A 10,892-nucleotide genomic window follows, 5' to 3' on the forward strand; every position below is an offset into this window, starting at 1 on the left:
AAGCTAACTGATAACAGCCTATTAATATAGCACATTAGACAAAAACATCCAAGTTATCCTTAAGAGTTTAAGGAAAAGAGAGCCAATTCCACTTTGAGCTACATAGTCTATCAGACAGTCACATCTGATAATAGATTTTGTTAAGGTGGAGATGACCTTACCTTTTCTGTCAAACTATCTCTTTCCAAATCTTTGAGCCTGGGGGAAGAAAAAAGGGAAGAAAGAAAACGCTTGTTAAGCAACACTGTTCATCTATAATACCACAGTTTAAAGAACTTTGGAAATAACTTCAACACGGATATTAGAAAATACAATGGTTCCCCCTGCTCAATGTGTAGAATGCCCCACTGCAAGTGCCTACATACACATTAAGAAGTCATTTGCAATCTAAGTGAGGTTCCCTTTTTGGGGGGTGTTTTTCTGATAGTGGAAAGGGATAATACAGGCACTCTATGACAATGTTATTTTAAAGACACTGGCGGTCCAGTGGTTAAGAGCCTGCACTCCCAATGCAGGGGGCACAGGTTTGACCCCTGGTCGGGAACTAAGATCCAACATGTTGAACAGTGCAGTCAAAAATTAAGATTTAAAAAAAAAAAAAGGCACTGGGAAAGTGGAAGCATAGTTGGGGTCCTTCCCAAGTTAAGTGACCAACAGGTGGTCTTCCTCCAGTTGAACCTGACCAAGAGTCCATAGAAGGGCATACAGAGGTTAGAAAGAGTGAACCAGGGCAACAGGAGGCTGCGGAAACAGTCAGCTAACACCCCCAAAGGCCAGGATGGGGACAGTGGGAGTGGCAGCACTCTGATGAGTAGGAAATGGAAGTCGGGGTCACCTGGGGCAGCACAGGGTGCCCCACACACAAGGAAGAGAGAGGAAGTCAGAGAAGCTGGCTGGCGCCTCACCCAAGAGCTCATCCTTGTGAACGTTTCTACCTAGTCATTCAGGTGTGCAGAACTGTCATGAGTTTCGCTGGAAAAATCATGGTCTGACTTGATTACTAAGATGAATGTCTTGCCTCTTTTCGGGGGAAGGGAGCAAAGAGAATAAAGGAACAAGAAGCAAAAGACACAGAGGAAATGGAGAGGCTGTTGTTCCTGGCTTGGGCAGTGTTCCTGTGGGCAGCGGAGTGAGAACAGGTCCAACCAGCTAAGCCAGCGTCCGTCAGCAGAGGGGGGTTGCCCTGGGCAGGGAAGGACTGGGCCTCCACCATGTGTGGGTCCTCCCTTTGGGCACCCAGGCAAGGTACTCGGTTACCACCAACCTAAAGGGCAGGAATAGAGCTCTCCCAGACTGACCTTCGAAGAGGGAGGGCAGATGTAAGCAGCACAGACAGGAATGTGAGTGACAGGCTCTGCTGGACTAGTGACAGACAGTGGCTACTCCGAGTGGGTGGGGATCCTGCTTCTAGCTGCAAACATCATCTGTGGGTGCCTCCTCTGCGCCAGACCCTGTTTCAGGCAACAAGCTGAGTGCTGAGATGTACGCACTGCCAGGCAGGGGCTTCCTGGCTGGCGCTGGATGCTCAGCAGAGGTCTGGCTATAGAAGAGACTGAGCAGGGGCTTCCTGGTGGGCCAGCAGCTAAGACAATCATGCTTCCACTGCAGGGGGCATGGGTTTGATCCCTGGCCAGAGAACTGAGAACCCACAATGCCACGGAGCACAGCCAAAAAAAAAAAAAGATAGCAGCCTACCGACAGAGTGGTTAATATGCTGTGTATCACATGCGTTGTGTAATCTGGACTCAAGATTCAGAGTCAGGCTTTCCAGAAGCATGTGGAGTCCCTTCCAGGCAAAAGTCATTCTACCCCCAAAGCAACTCAGGTCCTGGGAGAGCCTTAGTTGAGGACGACTGCAGATCATGTTGCTCAGAGCCAGAGGTGCACACACTGCTGCCGGAGCACCACAGCCACCCACCTTCAGTCACTGTGCTCACAAAACCCTAGCAGGACACAGCTCCCACCTCAACCGGGTCACCTCAGGCATCAAGGACAACGCTCAGATGGAAGCCCATCAAGGGGCCCTTTGCCCAACGCTGACAACGCCTATATCTGGGCAGGAGACAGATCTGCAGGTCTTTCCTATTGAAGTGGGATATTTAGCTTGGCAGGGAGAAACAGATCTTGGGGGTATCTCAAAAGTCTCGCCCTGTGAAGACTAGATTTAACCTGCTCAGCCCTGGAGTGGGAGGCAGGAGCCCAGGGCAGGCACTGAGGAGCCAGAGGTGGGGCAGGAGGAAGGCTGGTCAGTGTGCCTCCCCTGGTGCCCAGGCTATCACTGGAGAGTTTATCCCCATCCCAGTAAAACTGGTGACACTACCTCCCATCTAGGTTCACAGCCAGGAGGATGAGAAGCAGATATGAAGGACCGAGTAGTCACAGAAGATGGCAACATTACATACACATACACACATACATACACACACACACACACACACACACACACACATATATATATATATATAACCTTAGCTACCTTCTGGTCCAAGATCCCATGACTCATTCCTAGCTGCTTCCATCAGAGCAGCTCTTGAAAGGCAAAAAAGATATACGTCGACCACTGTGAAGGCCAACAGAGTTTAAGTCTGAGGCTTCTGAAGAAAAAGGATATAAATGGCAACAGGAAGGAGGGACACAGAGAAGCTGAGAGCTCAGTGGGAACTAGGCAGAGGAGCTGCCACAGCAGGGCAAGAAACTCACACGAGTCAGGCCAACACAGGGGAAGAAAGGCAAATCCTGAGAGGAGCTGGGTGCCTGTCTCAAGGAGGTCAGCAATGTCAGGCTAAAATATCACAGATTTTCTCCATAGTTAACAAACCATTGGAAGAGTCATGGGGGAGATAAAACCCAAGAATCAGTCATGTTTTAGTGGGGGATAAACAAAGTCAAGATGGCAGAAATATACAATATGTATTAGTTTAAAAGAGATAAAGTGTTAAATCACCATAAGGTGTTAAATCACTCTAACATCCTAAATTGGGCTTCCCTGGTGGCTGGACGGTAAAGAATCTGCCTGCCAATGCAGGAGACCTGGGTTCGATCCCTGGTCAGGAAGATCCTCTGGAGGAGGGAATGACTAGCCACTCCAGTACTGTTGCCTGGAAAATCCGATGGATAGAGCCTGGCAGGCTACAGTGCATGGGATTACAGAGTCAGACATGACTGAGTGGCTAACTCTTGACATCCTAAATTAGAAACACTGATCTGTAATATGGTTTCACAGCAGGAGCTGAGAACATCCTGGAGAAGTTACAAAGCTCTGTTAATTGTGCCTTCCGTAACTGGCTGCATGGTGGGTGGTACCGGAGACAGTATTTGTGGAGGGAAGGATAACGGACCCTCTCCCCTAGTTCCCCAGAACCTGTGAATATGTTACCTTACATGGCAAAAGGGACTTTGCAGATGTGATTAAGAGTACAGCTCTTGAGATGGAGAGGGTATTCTGGATGACTCAGGTGGGTCTTATCAAATCATTTAAATCCTAGGAGCAGATAAAGTTCCCAGCTGCATTTCAAGTGATGTGACTACAGAATGGTCAAAAAGACGTGATGTGAGAACTCGCTTTGAGGGCTTAAAAGATGAAGGAAAGGGGCCACGAGCCAACAGATGACGTCGCCTCCAGGCACTGGGAATGGCTTTCACCCTACAGCCAGCAAAAGAAGAAGGACCTCAGTCCTACAACCACAAGGAACTGAATTCTGCTGACAACCTGAGAGAGTAAGAAACGGGTTCTCCCCTAGGGCCTCCAGGAAGGAAGGCAGCCTGCTGATGCTTTGATTTTAATCCAGTGAAACCCACACCACATTTCTGACCTACAGAATCAGAGGATAACAAATATGTTTTATTTAAGTTACTAAGACTGCAGTAGTTTGTTATGACAGCAGTTAAAAACTAATACAGTACCAGAAAGGCAGAACTTTTTGGTAGGGAAGAAGGGAGCAGACCACGAATTTTAGGAGTGAAAGACAGTCCAGTGAATCTACGTGGCTATTTAACAGCTAGAAATTAGAACTGGCTCTCCAAAGAGGCATCTCTGGCTGGTACTGTTAACTGCCGAAGGCAGAAACCCTAAGACTGGAGGAAAATAAGGGTCCGAGAATTGAAAAGAAATATGGGGGAGATCAGGACAGAAGCTCCCAGGTAGTAAACAGCATCACCAAAGTCAAGAATACAAAGAATTAAGGAGAGAAAACCATCTTAACTGAGGAATGGCTGGGCACCTGGCACAAAAGCTAAGCTAAGGTGGCAGCAAAAAGAACAGGTCCAGATGAGTATACAAGAAGCCAGGCAAATAGGAAAGTTGGAATGATAAGCAGGCATGGGCTGCTATATTAGTATCTGCCTTAGGATCAGGTTTGCAAGTTGGTAATTCATTAATAAGGTATGTTCCCCACCCCCCCACCCCCCATAATGGAAGTGAAACATACAGCTGCCATGTAATAAGCAGGGAAGCAGGTTTCTGTGCAGGTGTTGCTCTGCCACGTTTACCTCTTTCAGCTCAGTCTTCACAGTGCCCTAGTGTGGTGGGCACCTCTGTCCCATTTTAGAGATAAAGCATCAGGAAGTTAGGCTACTTGGTCATATACCTGGCAAGTGGCAGGCTGGGCTTTGAACCCCAGGAGTCTGCACGTTTAGAATCCTACTTCAGGGGAGAACTAGAGAAGTCAGTTATGCCTTCTGTACCTATTCAGGAGCCACAGACTAGTTAAGAACTTGAAGATCCACTCTAATCTAATCAGAGTGGTTAGCAGATAGGAAAGCTGTCATAATTACAAAGGCTGAGTCAGATTTGTGTGAGGAGGTGTCTAGTATTAGTATGTCAATTCAGGCTTCACTGAAGGTGAAAGTCTAGCAAGCAAGAATCTGAGTCTACTGGATTCTAAGCTGCAGATGCAACCAATGAGGCAAACATGCTTGGACGACAAGTGATCATCAACTCCAGACTGCAGAGGCAGCATGAGGGGTATACTGACAGAATTTAACCCCTTCTCATGGCAGGGAAAGGGGACTGTCTTTCTGAGCAGTCCTGGGAATGAATGGACAGTAGCCACCATGGGGAAGGAGTCAGGTGCAGTCTAGCCTCACACTGGTGGCTCTGCATGGTCTCAGGCCCTAAAAACCTAAAGGATAACCTGAATGGCTTGTAAGAAAAAGAAGGGCACAGGATGAGTCAGGCAAGTGGATGGCAGTCCTGGACTTCAAGTCATCACATGCGTATGGGGCAGGAAACCTCCCACTCCAACTTATATCCTAAGAGGATAAGTTTCAAACTTAGAGAAAAAAGACCAAATGGCAACAGAAAGACAAGTGGGAAGACTACTGCTTTTTCTATACAAAAGATGGTGGCTTGGAGAGTAAGAAAAATCAAGTGGAAAAATGTGGCTTGTCCTGAAAGGCCTGATTTTTAGAAGACTTAGGACATGTGCGTGCTAAGTTGCTTCAGTCGTGTCCGACTCTTTATGATCCCATCGACTGTAGCCCACCAGGGTTCTCTGTCCATGGGATTCTCCAGGCAGGAACACTGGAGTGGGTTGCCATTTCCTTCTCCAGGGGACCGTCCCAATCCAGGGATTGAATCCATGTCTCTTATGTCTCCTGCATTAGCAGGCAGATTCTTTACCACGAGCACCACCTGGGAAGCCCTGAACTTAGTTTTTACACTTAGTTACACTTTAAAAACTCAAACACTGGACTTGCCTGGTGGCGCAGTGGATAAGAATCTGCCTGCCAATGCAGGACACAGGCTCCATCCTTGGTCTGGGAAGATTCTACACGCTGCAGGGCAACTAAGCCCGTGCGCCACAACCACTAAACCTGTGCTGTAGAGCCTGAGTGCTGCAAATACTGAAGCCCACGCGCCTAGGGCCTGTACTTCGAAAGAAAAGCCACAATGAGGAGCCTGCGCACTACAACAAAGAGTAGCCCCTGCTTGCTGCAACTAGGGAAAGCCCACGCACAGCAACAAAGACCCGGTGCAGCCGTAAGTAAATGTACAAATACCTAAACATTAAGAACATTTTCTAGTATCATCATATAGGTAATGTAATGGTATGAGTCTTAAAAGAAGCTGCCATATAAACACAAGTTAGCGTAAGTGACAAGAATTCCTCAGTGAGGACTAGGCCTAAATTTTGTTCCTATTCTACTAGATTTAGTATAATCCATAACATGAGGTACCTAATTTTCATGAATCAAAAAGTTATATCTCCATTTACAAGGTGGTATAAGGGAACATTTTAAAGGGAATATTGAATGCCATGTTTACACCTGTATTTTAGAAGCTAAAATTCAAAATTTAAGAAAAGCTGTTGAGAGGGTCACATAAGGTGACAATGTCAATGGTCTGAGGCAGAAACCTAAGCCTACACTGGGCTTCCCTGGTGGTCCAGGGGTTAAGATTCCATGTTCCCAACGCAGGGGGCATGGGTTTGATCCCTGGTCAGGGATGGATCCCACATGCCATGAGGTGTAGTCAAAAAATAACCCAAAATGAAAAAAAAAAACAAAAACCTAAAACCAGACTCTATACCTAACAGTAGGCAATTCTAGTTCAAGGTAATATGGAACCTACGGTGAATGATGGATTGATGGATTGTAACACTCACCTAAGAACATTCAAATTCAGCCAAACAGAAGCCTTGCTCTGGCCCAATAAAAGCCCTCACAGAAGGGAAAGGTTTTGCCAAGAAGCAGATCTTAGCAGAAATCTTTGCTTCCTTACAGTTAATTCCTAGGGCAACCACTCTTGAGAACAGTTGAAGATTAAGTGAGATCATGTAAAGTGTTCTATACAATTAGAACTGAAAAAAAGCAAGTTAGATTAGTCAAGAATGCTGACACGGGGACTTTATGTGCCAGGCATATTCTCATTTAATCCAATACCAGTTTAAAGCCCATGTTAACTGTCCAAGTCCACAGACGCGACTTGTTTATGAAATTTGCCCAAGGTCATGGATGGCTCAGTGGAGGTAGCACTCTCACCATCAAGGTAAAGAAGGCTGAGCCCAATATCCCCGTCCTGGGTCTAAAATGAAGTGAGGCACTTTCATAAATCCATTTCCACTTCAAGTCATGTTTTATCTTGGGGGAGATGTATAGGGATTATTTAGCGAGGGACATCACCCTCTAACTGTGGCTAAGAAGTGATCTGACACCTGGGAGGAGGATCCAAATACCCGCTATCACCTACTCTCCACCTTTCAAAAGCCCGAATCAGAACTGGTCTGGCACAACTTTAGGAAAGAAGCAAAGGGAAATAGGGAAATGGCAAAATCAGGTTCACAAATCTGGTTGGAAGCATTCAGGGCTGGTTCCCACATTGTTGTAAGTGAGGTTTGCAAGTTTCCAAGAGTGAAACTGATGCCCTTCACCAGCAAGAAGCCTAGGGTGCACACTGGGCTTGCCTGAAGATCCATGTGCACAGAGTAGCTGTAGCTGCATCCCCAGTATTAGCTGCTGCCCCCCTCACTCCCCTTCCCACACATGCACATACATACGCACACATACACAAGGAAACCAGCCAGTTCTCCCTAGCAAGGCTTCCTTGATGCCCACAGCTCAGATTTACTGGAAGAAACCACTCAGTTTTCACGCTGCCCAGCCCTATCCTATCACTGAAGGATAAGGGGTCCTTCCAGAATGCTACTACCCTAGCCATATGAGGTGATGGAGGGAGCCCCCCAAGGAAGACAGGGCTCGCAAACCTGAGCCGGCCGCGCCAGGGCCCCGACCGGCGGCGGCATCTGTCTCTGGAGGCTGCCATCGGGATGCTTGGCGTGGGACGCCGAGAGAATCCCCCCAAATACCCTCGGGGACCAGGCCAGCCCAACCCCCTCGAGTGGACCGGGCACCGGAAGTGGAGGCCGAAGTGCCCGGGCTGAGGGGTATCCCGAGGCCGCAGGCTGCCCACTTCCTGCGCGACCAGGCTGGCGGCAGGAGCTGGGCCCGAGGCTGCTCCGGGAAGGGGCTCTCCAAGGAAAACCCAAAGCTTGCTCTACTTTGAGGTCAGAAGAGACCCCAAGTTTCTAGTCACCAGGGAACTGGGGGGGGGTGGGATTGGCCCATTTTGGCGCCAAACGGCCAGGGGCGCGCGCGACCGGAAGTGCCACCCTGCCCGCGCCAACTGCCGCCGCGCGCCGCGCCAGCCCACGCATGCGCGCCCGTCTGTCAGCGGCGGCCACGGGCTACCCCGAGGGGAAATGACCCCCACCCCCACCGCCGTGCCACCCACCCAGGTTCCAGGTTCCCCGCGACACCTACCGCCTGCGGACATCGTCAGGCAGTGAGAAGGCCCGGGAGGCCAGCGCAGGCACCCGCGCCGGGGCGGTTCGGGCAGGCATCTTGGAAGGTGCAGCAGAGGCGGCAGCAGCACAGGCAACCCTGGCTTTTCGCGCGGAAACCGACGGGGAGGGGCCGCGAGCGGAGGCGGCGCGTACCATCCCGGCCCAGGCGTGGGGGAAGTCGGGCCGTACCACACAGAGAGAGGATGTACCATGAGTGGGCGGAGGCAGTGGAACTGGCTCCGCACAGGGGTCGCGCATGCGCGACAGAGGAGAGCACCCCTGCGCGGAGCAGTGGATTTGTCCAAGCTCCTCCATTTGCTGCGAGCCTTGCCTGAGACATTCATTCATTCATTCTTTACCCGCATGCTAGGCATAGAACGAGGAACATCCCCAGGGCACTATACCCCGTGGGCTCTAAAGTTCAAGCACTCATTTCCAATCCCACCTACACTATATTTGCTCACTATAACTACCTAGGGCAGGCCACTTGGACCCAGCCTCAGTTTCCTCATCTGTGAAAAGGAACTAACAGAACTTAGTCCAGAAAGTATTGAGGACGCACGAAGGATCTCACAGTGTAGGGGGACCTGGGCCACTTCCACAGCCTATGTACTTAAAGAAGCATCAGAACTCGGGCAAGGATAGTCTCTTCAACACATGGTGCTGAGAAACCATATATCTACACGCCGAAGATACCCAGAATGCGAATATCTACCTGCAAAAGGATGAAATTGGAACCTTGCCTTACATTACATATAAAAGTTAACTCAAAAGATGGATTAAAGACCTAAACCTAAAACTGCGGCACTTCTAAAAGAAAGTGTGTGTGGTGGGGGAGGGGGCAGCTTCACAACATTGGGCTTGAAAATGACACCAAAACCACAGGTCACAAAAACTAAGATAGACAAATGGGACTATGTTAAAGTGAACTCATGAAAATTAAAGTGAACTCATGAAAAGCAAAGGAATCAAAGTGAAAAAGCAACCAATAGAATGAGAGAAAAATGTAGGCAACCCATGTATCTGATAAGGGCTTATCTAGAATATATAAAGAATTCCTACAACTCAAAGACAATTAGAAAACAGGGGACTTAAATAGAAAGTTTCATAAAGTAGATACAGATGGACAAAAAGCATATGAAAAGAGGTTCAATATGACCAGTCTGGGAAATGCAAATGAAAACCACAATGAGATCACCTCACATGCTTTAGGATGGCCAGTATCAAAACAAAAAGTATTGGTGAGAACATGGAAATTAGAACCCCCTTGCACTGTCAGTGGGGATTTAGAATACTGCAGCTGCTATAGAAAAGTGTGGAGGCTCCTCAAAAAACTAAAAATAGAATTATACAGGTGCACTGGGATGACCCAGAGGGATGGTATGGGGAGGGATGTGGGAGGGGGGTTCAGGATGGGGAACACGTGTACACCCATGGCAGATGCATGTTGATGTATGGCAAAACCAATACAATATTGTAAAGTAAAAAAATAATATAAAAAAAAGAATTATACGAACAGCAACCCCATTTCTAGATAAATATTCAAAAGAACAGGAAATACGATCTCAGAGATATTTGCACACCCATCTTCTTAGTGGCAGTATTCTCAATAGCCAAGAGGTGGAGGCAACCCAAAGGACAGGATAGATGAATGGATAAAGAAAATGTGGCATATACATTATGGATGTATTAAATGGATAATTCAGCCTTAAAAAAAAAAGCAATCCTGCCCTTTTACAACAGCCTGGGTGAAACTTGAGGTCATTATGCTAAGTGAAATAAACTAGTCACAAAAAGACACACTGTGTGATTCCACTTAGAGGTATCTGACTTAGTCATCTCATAAAGAAAGAACAGTGGTGGTTGACAGGGGCTGGGAGGAAGAGGAAAAGGAAAGTTGTTCAATAGGAATAGAGTTTCAGTTTCACAAGATGAAAGTCTGAGATCTGCTGCAGAACAATGTGCATATAGTTAGTAATGTACTGTATGCTTAAAAACAATTAAGATGATAAATGCTATGGTTTTTATCCCAATAAAGAAATAAATCATCAATAGGATAGGACTACATTTTTTTTAAAGTACTTTATCCGCCACAACGTAAGCATCAGAATGGAGTTCCAGGTTACAGTATACATTTACATTTTTGTATCATGCAATTTACAAGTGAACGTATTTGTAAACATGCACATAAACTAAGTTCCCCCAGCAACTGGTGGAGAGCTTCCAGAAGTGGACCTCAGACCCTCTGGTCGCCATGGGTTACCCACTGCAGGGCAGGATCCAGGAGAACTGAAATATTAGGAATAAAACTAATAGCTATTAATTGAATAGTTAATCAGCACTTCCATACTTACTGTACCAGGATCTTTAGGAGTTATTTAGTCCTTTACAGGCTTCCCTGGTGGCTCAGATGGTAAAGAATCCACCTGTAATGCAGGAGACCTGGGTTCGATCCCTGGGTCAGGAAGATCCCCTGGAGAAGGGAATGGCTACCCATTCCAGTATTCTTGCCTGGAGAATCCCATGGACAGAGAAGCCTGGTGGACTACAGTCCATGGGTCTCAATGAGTCAGACACAACTGAGTGATTAACACACACTCAGTCCTTAAC

General features: G+C 47.5%; 1 protein-coding gene across 1 annotated transcript in view; it reads right to left on the bottom strand.

Moving 5' to 3' along the window:
• DNMT1 (DNA methyltransferase 1) overlaps positions 1–8,429 on the bottom strand; it is a 43,739-nt gene extending 35,310 nt beyond the window's left edge. The window contains 2 exon segments of the mRNA XM_005910849.3: positions 162–198; positions 8,260–8,429. Of these exon segments, the coding sequence (XP_005910911.2) occupies positions 162–198; positions 8,260–8,339 (117 nt within the window). The 5' untranslated portion in view covers positions 8,340–8,429.
• Between the last annotated feature and the right edge of the window lie 2,463 nt (positions 8,430–10,892).

This window comes from Bos mutus, chromosome 7 (genome assembly GCF_027580195.1).
Source record: "Bos mutus isolate GX-2022 chromosome 7, NWIPB_WYAK_1.1, whole genome shotgun sequence".
NCBI lineage: Eukaryota > Metazoa > Chordata > Mammalia > Artiodactyla > Bovidae > Bos > Bos mutus.